Genomic DNA, 21365 nt, shown 5'->3' with positions numbered 1-21365 from the left:
TGGGACTTGTAGTTTTGCAACAGCTGGAGGTCCTCTGATTGCAGATCCCTGCACTATGGGCATTGCTCTGTTGTAAGGTAATTTAAATGCGGTTGATTCCTTTTACATTCTTTTTCACATATGGCCCCCAGTACTTGTTTGCTTCAATGTTCTAGGGCAAAAGTTGTCTTAACCTCTTTAATAACATATGGCCATTTTGTTGCATTTTACCTTTTGCACAGGCGATGGAGATGCAGAATTAAAATCCAGTGCAAGATAGTCAAGGTTGAATTTCCTTGGCCAAGGGAAGCTTCCATTACTGGGTGATACCCCTTGTCTCTGTTCCTTTTAATAGAAAAAAAAATACATTATACAGCATTATTTCATAAACATCTGTTATTAATGTTCAATGTAACAATTGAAATAGCTAGGAGGAAAGCATTGTAAAGTGCATGAGGCACATAAAAAAAAAAAAGAAATGCCATGCTTTCCCTTTTATCTCCAAGTGATTTTAGAACAGCATCTCAGTTGCTGTACCCATGGTTGGATGGCTGCCAGTGTGCTATCTCCCCACCATACTGATACAAACCCAATGTCCTTCAGCACTGGGTTGGCACTTCAAAAGCAGTGCCCCCCTCCCAACCCACTTGAGGGGGCACCCTCTCAAATCCCCACCAGGCTCTTCGATACCACCAATGCCAAAGAACATAAAGTAATGTGCAACCACCCCCATCAAATCATTCTCTGCAGCTATTACCTTGTGTACCACCACCCCCTCCCTATAGAATGTAAGCTCTACGAGCAAGGCCCTCCCGTACCTTTTGTATTGTACTGTAATTGAGTTGTACCCCCTATACATTGTAAAGCGCTGCATAAACTGTTGGCGCTATATAAATCGTGAATAATAATAATAATAATAACGTAAAAGGTAATGTTTATCTTATTTATTCATTGCAATGTATGCAGTGCTTTATATATATTGAACATTCATAACAGTCACTGCCTTCAAGGAACCTATAAGGTCTTCAAGGAGTTTATAATCTAAATTAGCAATTACTAGTACTGTACATAAAAGTCATTATCAGTAAAAGAGTGGGGGACTGGTCCATGGGAATCATCTCTGAACCCACCATACAGTAACCTCAATGATTCTGCACTGGAATCAGTCACTGTGTAGCTGAAAGATCTACAGTGCACAAGCCTCCTAACTTAAAGAAAATCTGTGCTTTTCCCATGTAGGACAAATTAATAGTTTTACATTATGCAGACCCCCCAAGATGTACATTCTTTCCTCCCTTTTACTCCCCCACCACTCCCTTCAGCCAATATGAGTAAAAAGCAAAGCCCCGTGTAATCTACATTGCTTAATTTGTTGCAAAGGTTAGCATGGTATGACAATTCCAATTTGAGTAAGCAGAGAATGTGCATATCTGTAGGTTAAAGCTTTGTATAATTAAGGGGAGACAGATGGTGAATACTGAAGTAATGGCAACATCATTAAAATAGCATTATGGTAAATCAGTACAAACCTATCATTTTATTTATATGGTATGCAAATAAAATGAAAAGTAAATTTAAAAGTATAGTGTGCAGGCAGAGAGATTTCTATTCACCTTTATTATGTCGGTTTTAATCTCAGTATAACTGTGAGCTGATAATCCTGGCTCCAATCTTTGGAGTGTATTCTCCATATATTCTGATGAAGGACCTGGTAAAGGTTATCAACAGTACAGGCCTCTACTGCACACACCAGAAGATATGGAGAATGTACCCCAGGCAGGGGAATCGGAGATGTTCATCTTACAGCAAAGCTTTGGCTGTCATAGTAGGACAAGAAGTTGGAGTGGGAAAGGGAGAATCATGCCTCTAGGGATTTACACAAAAGTAAAGACCCTGCTGGAATTTAAATCCATTTCTACACTTCCAAAATGTTTTTCAAAGGCCTCATGCACACTGGATGTTATAAAAACGTTAGTAGCGTTAGCTGTAGAAAGCTGTAGCTGTAGAATTTTTTAGCAAAACTTTACTCCCACAAAAGCTTACGGCTCAAAACCGCTGATAAACACCAATTAGCCACATTCTTCAGCTTTTATCAGCTGAAAAACTCCTCTAAGCCCTTGTACACACGGTCAGAGATTCCGACGGAGTGTGTCCGATCGGACCGTTTTGTCGGATATTCCGACCGTGTGTGGTCTCCATCGGACTGTTTCCGTCGGAGTATCCGACGGACCAAGTTTTCCAACTTGTTGGTAAAATTTTCCGACAAAATGCTCCGATCGGAGATACTCCGATCATGTGTGGAGAATTCCGATCGGACAAAGTGCCACGCATGCTCAGATCAAATTCCGACACCAAAGCTATTGGCTACTAGCCTGAACGTAGTCCCGTCGTAACGAAATAACGTCATCACGTTCTGTTTCTGACAACTTTGTCCGACCGTGTGTATGCAACAGTTTCGGACAAAATCCGTGGGACAAAATCCGACGGATTTGGTTGTCGGAATGTCCGACCGTGTGTACAAGGGCTAAGGGTCCTTTTACACGGGACGGATCGACGATGATCCACCCCGCGAACATCCACTCGCTCCGTTGATCGATGACAGCCCTGTCAGATCTCCGCTCTCCCTGTCTGTCTGTGTTCATCTGATCTGCTCAGCAGATGGATAGAAAAATAGGATTTTCCTCCGTCTGCAGAATCTGACCATAGCGGGGACGAATGATAGATGCATGTATGTCCGTATTTCATCCGAAAACGGATGGATGAAATACAGACATATTGTCCGCACGTGTGAAAGGGGCCTTAAAACCCACTAGTTCTGGGGTTTTTTCCAGCTAGAAAACACCCCTGCCAAAAAAACTCTGATAATAGACTATGGGGGTTATTTACGAAAGGCAAATCCACTTTGCACTGAAAGTGCACTTGGAAGTGCAGTTGCTCTAAATCTAAGGAGTGGATATGAAATGAGTGGAAGCTCTGCTGATTTTATCATCCAATCATGTACAAGCTAAAATGCTGTTTTTTATTTTCCTTGCATGTCCCCATCGGATCTACAGCGACTTTACTTTCAAGAGCACTTGCAGTGCAAAGTGGATTTTCCTTTAGTAAATAACCCCCTCTGTGTGCACGGACACATCGGATAACATGCTGGGGAGTTAAATGGCTGCAGAAAAAGCCTGAAGCCAAAATCAGCAGCTGTAAAAACGTCCAGTGTACATGAGCCTTATTATCTTGTTATGTTTTTTTTTTGGGTGGGGTTGTTCTTTAATGCATACATTGTTCAGTTATCCTATACCAGCAGTTACTAAAAAGTACAGCCATTTTACTATTTCTGTATACAGGCATACCCCACTTTTAAGTACACAATGGGGTTTATTTACTAAAGCTGGAAAGTGCAAAATCAGACTCACTTCTGCATAGAAACCAATGAGCTTCCAGGTTTTATTACCAAAGCTTAATTGAACAAGCCGAGGTTAGAAGCTCATTGGTTTCTATGTAGAAGTGAGTCTGATTTTGCACTTTACAGCTTTAGTAAATAAACCCCATTGTGTACATAAAAGTGGGGTATGCCTGTATTGCACAAAGCATTGTAGCACAACAACTGAGTCACTTTGGGGGTTATTTACAAAAGGCAACTCCACTTTGCCCTACAAGTGCAAACTACAAGTGCAAAGTGCACTTGAAATTGCACTGAAAGTGCACTTGGAAGTAAAGTCGCTGTAGATCTGAGGGGTGGATCTGAAATGAGGGGAAGCTCTGCTGATTTTATCATCCAATCTTTTGCAAGCTAAAAAGCTGTTTTTAATTTTCCTTGCATGTCCCCCTCAGATCTACAGCGACTTTACTTCCAAGTGCACTTTCAGTGCAATTTCAAGTGCACTTTGCACTTGTAGTTTGCACTTGTAGTGCAAAGTGGATTTGCCTTTCGGAAATAACCCCCTATATTGGTCTGCATTGGATAAAACAAAGCCAGTGCATGCACAACATGATTACCATTGGAATATAGCTCTCGTCCTCTTCTCCTGAGACAAGATTGGCAAAGATATTTGCTGAGCTAATACAGTCGCTTTCTGGGGAGATAAAGCTGGTCCGATTACTAGGAAGAAAAACATGGAAGAGGTCAGACAAGCATTTTACAGATGCTCTGAAATGCAGCCAAATCCTGACATTGCACATATGTCCCATAAACATGCCCTGCTTTTGCTGCTCTGGTAGGAACAACAATATAGAAGTGAGGTTCCCTGGCAAAGAGTCAGCAGGAATCAGACATCACCAAGATAGGCATCTAGATGGTAAACAGCTCAGTCGTTCATACAATTGGTTTATGAAGGTTGTCCACCCAGCGCAATACACGACAGACATGATGCGTCTGTCTGCAATGCACCGAGCAGCTGTGTCTCCATGCAATATTTATTTGTTTCTCTTCCAAAGGCTGGGCCTGATTCATACCTTACTGCTTATTTCTCTTCTCTTTGTCATATTTGCTTTATGAGACACCAAGGGCCCTCGTATTGAACTGATCATCTGCTGCCAATGTTCAGGTTTTGCAGCTGTGCTGAACACTGACACACAAGCTTCCATGAAGTCATGTTTACAGAGCACTAAAAGGATGATAAATATTAGTAAAACGAAACACTAAAAGCGTATTAAGAGCGATAACAGCAGGTCCGACGTGTCACCGAGATGGGTGTGGTCCTTATAGAGACGTCAGCGGTATCATTACTAGGCAACACTTTAATTGTACCGTGTATAACTAACAATTATTACAGCAGGAGTCTGTCATCTCCAGCAAAATATACTATCAAGACAAATGGCACCCACAATGATACAATGACTCAACCAAGGTCTCCTGAATAGACAGTCTAGAATACTGTAAACATTTTTCATCATGATGTCTGTTTGCTTTGCAGATCATCATTGTTATCTTTTCGGTTTCTTTCTGCAATGATAACATTAACATAGCTGAACGTCAAGTTATCAAAACTAGAGTGGAAATGTACTGAAAAAAAAACTGTTGTGGATCTTAAACATATGAGGTATACCCTAAAAAAATCATTTCAATATCTTGGGTGTACCTCGTATGTCCTCATTCCTCTCCCGTGATGCAGCAAAATCACAATCATAGGCAGCCATGTGAGTCAATCTACAGAGTTTAGTATAAGGCCCACGGCATAACACCAGCCCTACTTTAAATTAGAACTTTCTTTTTCATTTTGGATATAGTAAGGGAGGGTTAAAGTGGTTGTAAACCCTAATGTCGCGTACACACGACTGGACTTTTCGACATCAAAGGTCCGACGGAATGATTCCGGCAGACCATTCGATCGTGTGTGGGCTGCAGCGGACTTTTGATTTGCAAAAATCTGTCAGACTTTAGAAATGGAACATGTTTCAAATTTTTCCGCCGGAACTCCGCCGGACCCAGTTCCTACCGAGAAATCCGCTCGTGTGTATGCTAGTCCGACGGACAAAAACCAACGCGAGGGCAGCTATTGGCTACTGGCTATGAACTTCCTTATTCTAGTCTGGTCGTACGTCATCACGTTCGAATCCGTCAGACTTTGGTGTGATTGTGTGTGGCCAAGTCCGTTCATTCGGAAAGTCCGTCAGAACTCCGCCGAAAGTCCGTCGCACCTAGTCCCTCGAAAAGTCCGGTCGTGTGTACGCGGCATTACAAACCACTTTGACCTACAGGTAAGCCTAGATTAAGGCTTACCTGTAGGTCCAAGAAATATCTCCTAAAACACAGGCACCGCTGTCTACGGCGCATGTGCCGTAGACAGCGGCGCACAGGTGCACTGAGCGAGCCGCTGTCAACGGCAATATGCCGCAAGTGGTGGCTCCCTACGCATGCGCGGGAGTGACGTCATCGCGGCTTTGTCGAATGACAGCGCCGGAGCAGCGAGACCCACCAAGAAGATGGACGCTCCGTACACAAGGGGACAGCGGTGACTTTGCTGGCTCCTGTGTCAGGTAAAGCCTCATACACACTATCAGTTTTTCTGCTGAGTTTTTCCTTCAGATTTACCAAAACCATTAAACATGAGGTCAAACCTTAGGAGTTTCAATTTGTATGCAATCGGGCAGGCCCTTGTACTACATGGTTTTGGTAAATCTAAAGGAAAAACTCAGCAGAAAAACTGATAGTGTGTATGGGGCTTAACTGACACATAATGGGCTACTATGCGATGCATAGTAGTCCATTATGCTTTACCTTTGCAGGGAATCAAAGAGGAAGTAAACCCATCAGGGTTTACTTCCTCTTTAAAACCCTGTCAGATTTTTAATTTTTTTTGCCATCTGTGTCCCATTGCTGAGATTTCCCTTCACTTCCTGTTCAATAGCCAAACAGGAAGTTGGAGGAAAACCCTGCAAATTAAGGGAATTCCTTGGGGATCCCCAGATCACCAGAACTAATGTCTCGATTGGATGATTTCCCCTCTATTACTTTCCTGGGGACAACCCAAAATTTGGGATTTTCTTTGACTTTCAATGATAATGGTAAACAGGACAAATAAAGAGGGTGGTTCTCCTTAATAGGGGCACAAACAGCAAAAAAAATTGACAGGGGTTATAATCCCTCTTTGCTCTGTCCAAAACGAAAATAAATAGTTTAGCCTTTAGTTATATTTTGAGCAGAAATTCACCAGTTGCCTTGGACCCCTCACAGTAGGTTCTGTCTATCATACAGAACCTTTGTATCTGAATGGCCATACTGCAGGACCAGAAGTGATATTGTATATGACACCTACAAACCCAATTTAGAACTGCATAGAAATATAGAAAGATAGAAGACTGACAGCAGAAGAAAAAACAAAGTGGTCCATCGTGCAGTCGAACCTGAGAGCGAATATTGCAGTTGGGAGATTTCTATTACAAAATGGTAAACCTGTTATGATGGGGGTAAAAGGTTGGCTGATACTATATGTAAACACCTGAATAACTGCACAGCTGAGAACAATTGTTAACTCATCCATTTATCATCCACATATCATACAGGTGTCATAAATAGATCATCTCAGCCATCATGATTTACCACAGGAAAGGGAACCAACTAGGGCTAAACTCTTATTCTGCGTACACACAACCGGTTTTCCATCAGAATAAACTCTGACGGTTTTTCCGACGGAGTTCCGATGGAGTTCCGCTGAAACGGACTTGCCTACACACGATCACCCCAAAGTCCGATTGTTTAGAACGTGATGACGTACATCCTGTACGACGAGACTAGAAAAAGGAAGTTAAATAGCCAGTAGCCAATAGATGTCCTCGCGTAGTTTTTGCTCCATCGGAACGGCATATAGACTAACGGTGTTCCTGATAGGAATTGATTCCTTCGGAAAGTTTTAAAATATGTTCTATTTCTAGGTCCGTCAAAATAAAAATAAAAAAAGGCAGCTGAAGCCCCACACACGATCGGAATATCCGATGAAATGATTCCGTCTGCCTTTTTCTACCCCAAAGTCCGACCGTGTGTACACAGCATAAGGGTATGCTTGCCCTGCGGTGACAGGGTGCTTGCGTGGATGTGCAAACACAAAGCCATTGGGATCCTTAGATGTACCTAGAAAATCATGCACTGATGTTTAATGCATATAGTGTGCCCTCTGTTCTAACAGGGTGCATTAAGTAACCTGCATGTCAACACTTTACTTGAACGTTAAGAAAAAAATAAAAAGCAACTGTAATAAGACAAGCACAACAATTGTCTGTTAAGGAATGAAATGTGCATGCGTTAAGCTAAGTATAAAGCTAAGTATAAAAATGGCATCTCTATTTCAAGCACTAGTATATAGAATCTCATACCCTGGCTAGTACATAACCTTCTGCCCACGGGCACAAAGATGTTCCTGTGCTATTCAATACTCTCATTTGCAGAATTAATTAAGTCCCTATGCATGGCACTTGTGTTGTGGTACCATGCAATGAGTAGTAATAGCCCTTGTACACACGGTCGGACATTCCGACAACCAAATCCGTCTTTGTCCGAAACTGTTGCATACACACAGTCGGACAAAGTTGTCAGAAAATCCGATCGTACTTAACGTGATGACGTTATTTTGTTAGGACGGGACTAGGTTCAGGCTAGTAGCCAATAGCTTTGGTCTAGGAATTTGATCTGAGCATGCGTGGCACTTTGTCCGATCGAAATTCTCTACACATGATCAGACAAAGTCCGATCAGATCATATTTTTGTAAAATGTTATAGCCCAGCTGGAAAACTTTGTCCGTCGGATACTCCGACGGAAACAGTCCGATGGAGCCCACACACTGTCGGATTATCCGACAACACGGTCCTATCGGACATTGTCCATCGGAATGTCCGACCGTGTGTACAAGGGCATACACATTACATACGTTGCTGCACTGTGAATGGCAACTCAACGCACCTGTACTGTAGTGCGCATTGCTCCATGTACACTTAAGAGCTTAAGAAAAAAAAAAAAAACACATTTGGAGGGTTTTCTTGCTTAGGCGTGTTTAAGGACTCTTGGACATGATAATCCTGTTTGAGCATCAATTTTTTCAGCAGTTTTCTTTGTTGGGTTGGGTTTACTTCCTCTTTGATTCCCTCCAAAGGTAAAGCATAATGGACTACTATGCATCGCATAGTAGCCCATTATGTGTCACTTACCTGACACAGAAGCCAGCGAAGTCACCGCTGTCCCCTGTAGTCTGGAGCGTCTATCTTCGCGATGACGTCACTCCCGAGCATGCGCACAGGAGCCGCCACTCGTGGCATATCACCGCTGACAGTGGCGCACTCAGTGCTCCTGCGTGCCGCTGTCTACGGCGCATGCGCCATGGACAGTGGTGCCTGTCTTTTGGCAAATATTCATTTCTTGGACCTGCAAGTAAGCCTTAATCTAGGCGTACCTGTAGGTCAAAGTGGTTTGTAAGGGTTTACAACCACTTTAAAGATGGCTCTGAGGGGAGGAGGGGATTTCTGAGCTAAGCACACCCTCCTGTGTGCATACCTGAGCAGATGGATTCCAGGAAACAAATGCTACATGAATCACCTGCCCTTACTTAAGTTAGCCACAGCCAGAAATGGGGTGTTTTTCAAAGTGGTTTCTCAGCAAAATAAAGAATGGATGGGGAAGTTTGCTTTCAATATTAAAAATGAATTAAACAGCATTTTTGGTCTGTGGTGCTCAGATGTAGTTCCGCATTAAAGTACACCTCTCATCAAGCATCTGTATTCTTGTGCAGATAGGATGGTGTACAGTTTTTTTCAATTGTCATACTTCCTTCACACTTTGCATAGCAAAAACGTGCGCTCCCGCTCGCATTGTTTGCACTTTCACGTAAATGGATTGCCCTATGTGCAAAAATGCACCAAAGAAGCTCCCACACTTTTTTGGGCACGGAGCATAATGCATTTGTAGCACATTTGACGCGTGGCAAAAAGCATGCCTACCGACCGCATTTGGGATATCATTAACTATTAATGGCACTGTAAGCGTGATGTGTCTGCAGCTCAATTCCAAAACGTGCACCAAAACACGCGTTTCCTTTGCATTTTTAAGTGTGTTCAGGAAACACAAAGTGGTAATGGGGCCTTAGTATCATGCTTCCAAGTCCGATTTTAACCTTCATCTGTCATGCTGCATCTTTCAAGCAATTGTACTAATAACTAACACAGATGAAGTCAAGACTAAATAAATAATCCTCTGCTCCTTCCATGCATGGACACTGCACTTTATTTTAAAATGGCTGCCAGGAGGAATACAATGATAAATCTCTGGTAATAGCAAGAGAATTGTATGCCCACATCTAATATGCCTAATTTAGATGCATGTCATAGTATGTGCATAATGTTTCAAGGCATCAAGACATTTATATTAATGAAAAAAAAACAGCATAAAATAACCCCCAAAAAACTAAAGAAAAGAAAGAATAAAATATATATTACTTACTAAGGCACTGTCCATGTTCTTGTAATTGTTGCATGTTCTCTTATTGTGGAAAGGTTCCGCAGATCCAGAGGAGGTGGGCGCACTGCAGAAACAAGTGTTTGTTGTTAGTTTATAGCAGGGGTCTCCAAACTTTCTATACAAAGGGCCAGTTTACTGTCCTTCAAGCATTTGGGGGCCAATGGGAGTAGAAAATGTCTTTCCTGGTGTGAGTTGGAGTAAACAGTGTCCCCTATTTGGTATATTAGAGAGAGGAATAGCGACCCATCATTGGTTTCAGTGGAAAAAATTGTGCCCCATCATTGGTGTCAGTGCAAGGAATAGTGACCCGGTGTCAGTGGTAGGAACTATCCCCCAAGGGGCAGATAAAATCAAGTGAAGGGCCAGATTTGGCCCCCAGGCCGCATTTTGGAGATCACTGGTTTATAGCATGCTACAGAGAGATGTTCAATAAACCTTCTAGAATATCAGAAGAACCCAAGTGATTTTTTTTTAAATGAACCATCTATCTATATTTTAAAACATTCTGTGCTAAAACACAACTCCTTGATTTTTTGGAAAATGCCACTGACAGAACTGAAAAGAGGACCAGCAAAATCTGTGGCCTAAGCTTGGCCACAAATGACCCAATCCTGTCCCAATCCAATGGCAACAAGCTGGTGAGAATGGGGCTCAAACAACAGATTTTGTTAGCATCATATGTTCATAACCAACAGTCATAAATAGGATTATTTAATATAATAAGTACAATTAATAAATTAAAACTAAACTAAAGGGCCATACACACAAGACGAATATTGGGCGGCATAGTTCAGCTCAATAGAAACAAGCCGACATTCGGCCGGTATGTACGGCAGCAGGTTCGAGCGAATGGCCGGCTTCTGTCAAAGTGGAATGACCGACAAAGATCTGCTGATAAGCATCCAATCAGCACTCTCAGTCAATGGTAGAGAGCACTGACCGGTGTGTTCTGGAGGGGGGGGGGGGGTCATCCCCCTGTCAGAGCACAATAGCTCAGTGGGGTGATCGCTGTACTAATATCACATAGTTAATGCAGCGGCTCCTCCCGAGCTCTTAAATTCTTTTTCGTTAGCCCGCAGGGTAGAATGAAAAAAAAAAACGAATAGGGTATACCAGGATTTAAGCTGAGACATTGGTGAATTGAATGCCGATTGGAAGACCTTTTTCAGTCATGCCCCTTCGGCAGAAGTCGGAAGACCGACTTCTGTCAGACTGGCTGCCACTTATCACCTGAAAATTTTTGAGCTAGACAAAAAAATTTTGTGAGCATTATGTTATCAATGTCTTGGGCATGATCCTTTTATCCATTGTTCTGTCTGCCCTCTTAGAGTGGCCTCTTAAAGGGATCTCTTATGCATGAATGGACAATTGGATTCCCCCTGCCATCGCTGAAGGATTTCCCCGATCTCCTGGATACTTCCCCTCTGAATTGGTTATGTAGTATGTATTTGCAACGGGACTTCTCCTGTGGCCTCTTTTTGTGCTTGTGATTTTTTTGTGATTTTTTGCTGCCCAGTGTCTGCTAATCTTCACAGACAATCCCCCACTAATGACCTACTGCAGTCTACAAACCCCCACTAGTGACCTACTAGAATCTGCACACCTCTATTAGTGACCCACTGCACATCCTACTGGTGACCTACTGCAATCTTCACCCCTACTATTGACCTATTAGAATCTGCACACCCCCAATAGTGACCTAGTGTAATCTGCACAGTTCATTGGTGACCTACTCCACATCATCCCTTGAGACTATTATGATGTCAGCCTTGCACTTCTTTATTCATGTTGATCTATTGTTGAATATTGTTTGAGGTGAGATATATGCCACACTTATCTCTATATGGTTCCCCCCCCCCATAGTATATATCCTGTTTGTCTGTTTTTTTTTATTGGTGCAGGAGGTGGTGTGTCGTGGTGGCGAGGGTTTTTTTGTGTGTTTTTTTTGTTTGTTTTCTCCCTTCCTCCCCATCTTTGTCTTCCAGACATCAACTATTTCTATATATTTTGTACTTTGATACGATTTTTTACTTTTGTATTGTTGAGTCCATTTATTTTTGTTATATTGCCATCACTGTTTTGTAAAGTCATATCATCTATCTTCACAAGGGTGTGCATCCTGAGGAAGTGAGAATATTGCAAAACGCGTTGATCCATTACGCTATCTTGAAATCGCAAATATGTATTATGTCAGGTTTGAAATGCCAATTGATCTGTTCTTGTGTACTTCTTTTTAACTGGATTTTAACTTTGTAATGAAGTTGAATGGATTTTTAATAGGCTATATGTCCTCTTTAAAGCACAATTAAAGTCCTAGTTCACTTTCTCCTCCTCGAGCTGGTGGGAGAATGGAGAAGGATTATTATAGGATTTCTAGTTACTAAAGGGATGGTTTTCCTAAGAGGGGCTTTGTTTCATGGTTTTACCCAGGGCTTTTTTTCAGCAGGAACATGGGGGAAATGCAGCTCTGGCACCTCCAGCGCTGAGTGTATATGGCAAGGGTGCTGGGATGTGCTGTGGGATCTATTGATGTTGTCTCCTGGAGACTCTATTGGCGCTAGGGGGATCCATTGTTGTTGGGGAGCTTTATTGTTGATGGGAGAGATCTACTGTTGAGTGAGTTGTCTATTGTTGTTTGCTACCGGAGAGTCTATTGATGCTGGATACTGGGAGATCCATTGTTGCAGGGGGTATTTTATGTTGCTGGGGGATCTATTGTTGCTATGAGGAATCTATTGCTGTTGGCTGCAGGGGACCTACTTTTATTAGCAAATTCAATACAGGCTACTTTGCACTGAAAATTATACTTCTCCGTATTCTCTAGGTGAAGGGTGAAACCAAAGGACAGTGCTCGGAGGTGGGTAGTGGGCATAGACAAGGGGTGATTCGGAAAGGCAGACTACCTGCACTTATTCTCTGAAAAAAAAGTGGTTCTATCCATGGTTCTATCCATGATTTAGAGTGGACCAAATATTTTTCCATACGCATTTTTCCATATTCCATTCAGCATCTTTTACTAGTGCTGAAGGGAATGATAGGTGAGTAAAAGAATAGCGAGTGTGAGTGTAAAGGGTGAAAAAAATAAAACAAACCTATTGCTTTGCCCTGAATGGACTAAGTACAGGTTTGCTTTAAAGGTGAGAACCATTATCAGGAGAAAGCTGGCAGAGAATCCTAGCAACACCTCTTAGCCCCTGTACACACGGTCGGAGATTTCGACAACCAAATCCGTCGGATTTTGTCCGTTGGATCTTGTCCAAACCTGTTGCATACACACGGTCGGACAAAGTTGTCGAAAAATCCGATCATTCAGAACGTGATGACGTAATTTCGTTATGATGGGCCTACGTTCAGGCTAGTAGCCAATAGCTTTGGTGTAGGAATTTGATCTGAGCATGCGTGGCACTGTGTCCGATCGGGATTCTCTACACATGATCGGAGTATGTCCTATCGGACCAGTTTGTCGGAAAAAGTTGGAAAATTGGGTCCGTCGGATATTCAGACGGAAACAGTCCGATGCATACCACACACAGTCGGATTATCCGACAAACCGGTCCGATAGGACACATTCCGTCGGAATCTCCGACCGTGTGTACAGGGGCTAAAAAGTGCTGACCTATTTCTCTTATGGAGGATGCCAAACAGCATAAAGAGAAGAGTATAAGCTTCTTTTAATCTCCATAGGTAAAATTCCCAGGAAGGAGACATCCACAGGTGACAATACACAGAAAAGTGAGGAGGTCACCCTGTTTTTTGTTAAATAAAGAAGAAAACTTGTTAAATGTCGATACAAGAAAGAATAAGAAGAAACAACTATATAATAACTTTACTGGCTAATTGGTTCTTTTATTCTCTAGTGTGAAGGTTTGAGTTCCATTAGTGATGTACTTATTCTGTCGAGAGTATGTTATAATTAATACCACGGTGGTGGGAGGTAAAATCAAAAGAGATTGCTTTCAATAACAGCACAACGTCTTTTCTTAACTCAGACTATTTCAAGAATTAGAATAGCATTTCCCTTGCTTCTGTTGGTAAGTCTACAAAGTAAAAATAAAAAAATAAAAAAAACTCGACAAAAATAATATTTTAATACAGGTAACACAAGTTAAGAAGCCATTAAAGCCTTTTTGTTTGTAAAACAAAATGTTAGAAATAAAATTGCTTCTCTGATGAAAGCCCCCCTTGTGTGAAAGAGAACTTGGCAATTATCACCAACATATAGAGTATGTATGGGATTCTGTGAAGGATCTGCATTCTTTGCACACAAAGAACAGGAAGACAAGAATAACATATAAAAACTACTTAACATCTAAAGAAAAATATCTATATCCTATGGCAGGCAATTAGACTCAACAGGTCATATGTAAACGTAGGTTGGGAAATGAAAAGAAGAATTACATTGCTGCAGGTTGCTGTGGGCAACGTAAGCTTTCCTTTCTCTTCCTCCACTTTTTATAAATAAGGTCTGCTAAGGCATATTTTTAAGAAAACCAGATGCTTGTTAGTGCATACTTGGCAACATTTACAAATAATTTGCAGAAATAATTTTCTGGCAGTCAAGTCATGAAAATATATTACGCACTGTACAATCTACTTTTGATCGACATCCCGGTGGTCTGTTATTGTCAAACACATTACATTTATAGGGTAAATCAACACTGGACCCAAATGCTTAGCTGTAATTCAAAGAATATGGTGAAATATCAATTCAGGTTCAGTTTTAAGATGCAGAATGGTTAACCTCCCTGGCGGTATGATTCAGTCTGGAATTAGGTGCTGAAAGCGGTACAATTATTTTGCATGGAAATTTGGCATTTTATTTTGTAGTCCTGTAATTCTTAGGAATAACTCTCTTAAATCTGTTCAAACCAGAGTCTAGCAGACATCCCGGGTATGATAAAGTTTATAATATAATAAAGAATAATAAAAATTATTCAATAATGTAATCAAATCCTAAAACACTGAAAAAGGGACACGTTTTGGTTGCTATGGACAATCTCCAAATTCCAGGCAGAAAAAACAGTATTTATAATATAAAAGTGCATGCAGGGCACTGCACAGACCACTATGGACAAAGGGTGTGTGTATTTTTTAATACAGCACTGTAATCTGTAAGATTACAGTGCTGTGTGTGTTTTGTGTCTTTTTACTTTTTTGAATTTGCCGCCGTTCTCCGCTCCCGTGCGCCGTAATGTCGCAGGGAACGGAGCTCGGCGGCATCCGGCACTGTGAATCGAGCGGAGGACAGCTCGATCACACAGCGCAGCGGACATCGCTGGATCCAGGGGACAAGGTAAGTAAGTCTCCCTGTGTCCTCCCCTGCATCCAGCGAAGCGATCCCGAGTCTGGCTCGGGGTTACCGCTTCTATCAGTAGATTACTAACCCGAGCCAGACTCGGGATTACCGCTAGGGGGGTTAAAGGTAGGTCAAAGTTAGTGGGATAATAGTGGATGATTTACTAAAACTGGAGAGTGCAAAATTTGGTGCAGCTGTCTGTGCATGGCAGCCAATCGGCTTCTAACTTCAGCTTGTTCAATTAAGCTTTGACAAAAAAAATAAAATGGAAGCTGATTGGTTTCTGTGCAAAGCTGCACCAGATTTTGCACTCTAGTTTTAGTAAATCAGCCCCATAGGGTTGTTTGAACAAATATCAGTTCAATCTCTAGCAACTCCCTGATGAATGTTGTATTCAGTACTCCCTGAAGAAAAAAATAAAATGCTGCTTGTTACCATTTATTTTTTGATACTTTGTAAAATACATTTTTGAAAATTTGTAAAATACACTGAGTTGGACACCGGGGAAACAATAGAAGACTAATAGAATGTATCTTGCTTTTGCCTGTATGCATAGCAGAACTGGATACTGATATTCTAGAGTTATTTGAATTCAGATACAGACTGGGAACAGTAGTTGCAAGCAACCCATACATTTGTCATTTTATGGTAAATTACATCTGAAACAACTACCAAATCTACAGAATGAACCTTCCCCAATACAGGCATACCCCACTTTTAAGTACACAATGGGTTTTATTATAGGCTTGTGCAATTCATTTCGTAACGAATCGAAATTCGGCCGAATTTTGCATCTTTCGGACATTTGGATGCATCTGAATGTCCGAATATAAAAATAATGAATAACAACGAATATGAAAGAAATATAACGAATGAATTTGGTAATTCTTTAACCACTTTCAGACCGGACCATTTTGCTGGTAAATGACCAGAGGTCTTTTTACACTTTGGCACTGCGCTGCTTTAACTGGTAATTGCGCGGTCATGCAATGTTGTACCCAAACAAAATTTGCGTCCTTTTCTTCCCACAAATAGAGCTTTCTTTTGATGGTATTTGATTGCCTCTGCGATTTTTATTTTTTGCGATATAAACGTAAAAAGACCGCAAATTTTGAAAAAAAATGATATTTTCTACTTTTTGTTATTAGAAAAATCCAATAAACTCAATTTTAGTCATACATTTAGGCCAAAATGTATTCAGCCACATGTCTTTGGTAAAAAAAAAGTCAATAATTGTATATTTATTGGTTTGCGCAAAAGTTGTCACATCTACAAACTAAGGTACGTTTTCTGGAATTTACGCAGCTTTTAGTTTACGACTGCCTATCTCATTTCTTGAGGTGCTAAAATGGCAGGGCAGTACAAAACCCCCCCAAATGACCCCATTTTGGAAAGTAGACCCCCTAAGGAAATTGATAAGAGGCATGTTGAGCCCATTGAATATTTTATTTTTTTGCCTCAAGCGATTGAATAATGACAAAAAAAAAAATTTTTTTTTTTTTTTACACAAAGTTGTCACTAAATGATATATTGCTCACACATGCTATGGGCGTATGTGAAATGACACCCCAAAATAAATTCTGCTGCTTCTCCTGAGTATGGGAATACCACATATGTGGGACTTTTTGGGAGCCTAGCCGCGTACGGGGCCCCGAAAACCAAGCACCGCCTTCAGGCTTTCTAAGGGCGTAAATTTTTGAGTTCACTTCTCACTACCTATTACGGTTTTGAAGGCCATAAAATGCCAAGATGGCACAAAACCCCCACAAATGACCCCATTTTAGAAAGTAGACACCCCAAGCTATTTGCTGAGAGGCATGTTGAGTTCATGGAATATTTTATATTTTGCCACAAGTTGCGGGAAAATTACAAACTTTTTTTTTTTTTTTTTTTTTTTAACAAAGTTGTCACTAAATGATATATTGCTCATGCATGCCATGGGCATATGTGAAATGACACCCCAAAATAAATTCTGCTGCTTCTCCTGAGTACGGGGATACCACATATGTGGGACTTTTTGGGAGCCTAGCCGTGTACGGGGCCCCGAAAACCAAGCACCGCCTTCAGGCTTTCTAAGGGCGTAATTTTTTGATTTCACTCCTCACTACCTATTACAGTTTTGAAGGCCATAAAATGCCAAGATGGCACAAAACCCCCACAAATGACCCCATTTTAGAAAGTAGACACCCCAAGCTATTTGCTGAGAGGCATGTTGAGTCCATGGAATATTTTATATTTTGCCACAAGTTGCGGGAAAATTACAAACTTTTTTTTTTTTTTTTTTTTTTTCACAAAGTTGTCACTAAATGATATATTGCTCACGCATGCCATGGGCATATGTGAAATGACACCCCAAAATAAATTCTGCTGCTTCTCCTGAGTATGGGGATACCACATATGTGGGACTTTTTGGGAGCCTAGCCGCGTACGGGGCCCCGAAAACCAAGCACCGCCTTCAGGCTTTCTAAGGGCGTTACAGTTTTGAAGGCCATAAAATGCCAAGATGGCACAAACCCCCCCAAATGACCCCATTTTGGAAAGTAGACACCCCTAAATTTAGGGGTACACTAGTGAGACTAGGTAATAAATGGCGGGTGCCCTGAAACTATAAAAAAATAACTAACCAACCAGCGTCACCTGTAACAGTTATATGGTGATCACTGGTGAAAGGGTTAACTAGGGGGCAATTAGGGGGCTTTATGCGGTAGTATATGGGGGTCCCTGGCGCTATAAAAAGCTGCAGCGAACCTAAATACCTACCTGCCTAACTAGCGTCACCTGTGACACTAATACGGCGATCAGAAAAACGATCGCTTATTAGGCTGGGTTCACACTGGAGCGATGCGGGAACGCCACGAATGCGCGGCGGGTTCCCGCATCGCATGCCTCCCGGCGGCAGTTCACACTGCCCTATGCGAACTGCTGGGAGTGTCAGTGAAATGTTACTGACACCCCCAGATCAGTTCGCATATCGCAGTGCGATCTGCAAACTCGGATCGCATGGTGTGAACACCCATGCGATCCGATTCTGCTGCGGGCCAAAAAAAGGGTCCCGTGCGAATTTGCGGCGGGTGCGGCGGGTGCGGCGAATGGCTGAACTCGAATCGCACAGAGATCGGATGTGATTTGCACTGCAGTGCGGTGCGAATCACATCCGTTCTCATAAACCGCTGCAATGTGAACCCAGCCTTAGTGACACTGGCGACGGGGGGTGATCACGGGGTTAAACCTTTATTGGGGGGGTTAGGGGGGTACCTTAGAACTAAAGGGGGCTAACCCTAACTGCCCTAACAGTTATTAGTCACAAATGACACCCGCCGGGTGATCAGGGGGTTAAACCTTTATTAGGTAATAAATGGCGGGTGCCCTGAAACTATAAAAAAATAACTAACCAACCAGCGTCACCTGTAACAGTTATATGGTGATCACTGGTGAAAGGGTTAACTAGGGGGCAATCAGGGGGCTTTATGCGGTAGTATATGGGGGTCCCTGGCGCTATAAAAAGCTGCGGCGAACCTAAATACCTACCTGCCTAACTAGCGTCACCTGTGACACTAATACGGCGATCAGAAAAATGATCGCTTATTAGGCTGGGTTCACACTGGAGCGATGCGGAAACGCCGCGAATCCGCGGCGGGTTCCCGCATCGCATGCCTCCCGGCGGCAGTTCACACTGCCCTATGCGAACTGCTGGGAGTGTCAGTGAAATGTTACTGACACCCCCAGATCAGTTCGCATATCGCAGTGCGATCTGCAAACTCGGATCGCATGGTGTGAACACCCATGCGATCCGATTCTGCTGCGGGCCAAAAAAAGGGTCCCGTGCGAATTTGCGGCGGGTGTGGCGGGTGCGGCGGGTGCGGCGAATGGCTGAACTCGAATCGCACAGAGATCGGATGTGATTTGCACTGCAGTGCGGTGCGAATCACATTCGTTCTCATAAACCGCTGCAATGTGAACCCAGCCTTAGTGACACTGGCGACGGGGGGTGATCACGGGGTTAAACCTTTATTGGGGGGGTTAGGGGGGTACATTAGAACTAAAGGGGGCTAACTCTAACTGCCCTAACAGTTATTACAGTCACAAATGACACCAATGCAAAAAAAAAAAAAAAAAAAATGACATTGGTGTCACTGTGACTGGGGGGCAGGGGTAATTGGGGGGGTGATCGGGGGGTAAAGGGGGGGTGTGAGTGTGCCTGGCATGTTCTACTGTGTGTGTGAGTGTTGGTGCAACTTACTGATCCGCTCTCCTCCGTGTCGGAACGAAAAATACCGACACGGAGGAGAGAATACATCACTTCCTCTCCTGTGTTTACATTACAGGAGAGGAAGTGATGTCACCGGGGATTTCTATTCGTCGGGAGCGATCGCGAGGGGGTGGCCATGAATGAATGGCCGTCCCCTCGTCCGGGATCGCTCCCGTACGAATACCGACCGCCGCAGGCACCGGGCGGGGGCCCGATCGGGCCCCCGACCCGCGGGAGGCAAGGGACGTACATGTATGTCCTTATGCCTGCCCGTGCCATTGTACCGACGTACATCGGCGTGCGGCGGTCGGCAACTGGTTAAAGATCTAATGAAACAAAAGGTTAGCTCAAAGTAAAGCTTATAGTCCAATCAGCTAATTAATTTTGTGTCGGAGATTGGATTACTGGCAAAGTGCATTCCTGAGAAGTGAGTTAGAAGGGTGTTGTATTGTATTTGAGCCGAGGAGAAGAGACGTTGTCATTGTGTGTGTTAAAAGATTCAATAAACAAAGGAATTTCCAAACTACAAATCATTATCACGAATGTCTATACATACATAAATAGCAAATTTCAACGAATACGAACGAATGAATTTGACACTCTACGAATAATAACGAATTATCCAAAAACGTATTAACGTAACATAACGAATATAACAGAACGAAATGATTTATTTTACGCATGACAACGAACCGAAACTAAACGAAATTTTCCGTTGTGCACAAGTCTAGTTTATTAACTGGAAAGTGCAAAATCAGACTCACTTCTGCATAAAAACCAATGAGCTTCCAGGTTTTATTATCAAAGTTTAATTGAACAAGCCGAGGTTAGAAGCTCATTGGTTTCTATGCAGAATTGAGCCTGGTTTTGCACTTTCCAGCTTTAGTAAATAAACCCCATTGTGTACTTAAAAGTGGGGTATGCCTGTAGATCAGGAAACTTTATTCTTTATTCTTACCTATAGGTAACTACACATAATGGTTGAAAAAACAACTTTTCTTTTACTCAGCATACACTCTTGATGAACAGTGCATTCCAAAGTGATATAGCAGTAGTAAGTTTGCACATCTTACTTCTTATGGTTTATCAAAAGATAATCAGCCTAAAATGTCCCAACTCATCTGATTGACATACCAGTGATTGTTGAGGATCTGGCTCAATCATTCCCCCCCCCCCCCCCCCCAAATTAGGTCAGATTATCACACAATTGCGGCAGAATAATTTAGATTTAAAAAAAAATTGTAAACAAAAAAAAAAAATGAAGAATTTAGAATAACTGGGTTTCCTGTATAATTCTACTATCTTCTAATCAATTTAAGGTCTGTAGTTATAAATACCATGTAATATTTGGGATCTCAATCCCTTTTTGTTCTCTACTTCTAATTGGTGTCATTCTATTCATCTGAAGAACAATTTAATTGGTTTTAAAAATGTAGGTTACGTTAGGTCAATCTCTATAAAGCCTAGAGATTATACAATTATACAATATTGTATAATTATACAATTCAGTTTTACTTATACAATTTAGTTTTATGGTCGAAAAAAAAAAACAGCTTCATCCAAAAATCTCTCTTTATTTCGTTTGATTTAATGATGGAAGGGAAGGGTCAATACCTTCTGTCAGAGTTTCTAATTTTTCTCCACACTACAAAATGTTTTGTGCCGATATCGTTGTCCTTATTGGCAAAATTCCTCTTAACTCCCTGTTCCTCTGTTAGCAATGCAGGAAATCGAGGAGAAATCTCTTCGAAGAAGATCAAAGCAGCAAAAAAAAAAAACTTTCCAACACTACCATACTTTGTCCAAAACTTCAATAAATGTTTTGACTAGAATTGGACTTTGTTTTAGCATTGGCATGCGTTATATTAAAACTGAAATTATAACATTTAATGCTTCTAAGTTCATT

At 41.9% G+C, this 21365-nt stretch overlaps 1 protein-coding gene across 1 annotated transcript in view; it reads right to left on the bottom strand.

Moving 5' to 3' along the window:
* Positions 1-21365, bottom strand: part of GAB3 (GRB2 associated binding protein 3) — a 215323-nt gene that overhangs the window by 14518 nt on the left and 179440 nt on the right. The window contains exons 7-9 of the mRNA XM_077478760.1: positions 9897-9978; positions 3970-4072; positions 211-324 (exon numbers count right to left, since the gene is read on the bottom strand). Coding sequence (XP_077334886.1) covers positions 211-324; positions 3970-4072; positions 9897-9978 — 299 coding nt within the window. The remainder of the gene's footprint in view (positions 1-210; positions 325-3969; positions 4073-9896; positions 9979-21365) is intronic.

The sequence above is a fragment of the Lithobates pipiens genome, unplaced genomic scaffold (assembly GCF_037356315.1).
Source record: "Lithobates pipiens isolate NorthernLeopardFrog02 unplaced genomic scaffold, aLitPip1_a1.2 Scaffold_1, whole genome shotgun sequence".
In the NCBI taxonomy this organism is placed as follows: Eukaryota; Metazoa; Chordata; class Amphibia; order Anura; family Ranidae; genus Lithobates; species Lithobates pipiens.
This window is presented reverse-complemented; position numbering and strand designations above follow the sequence as displayed.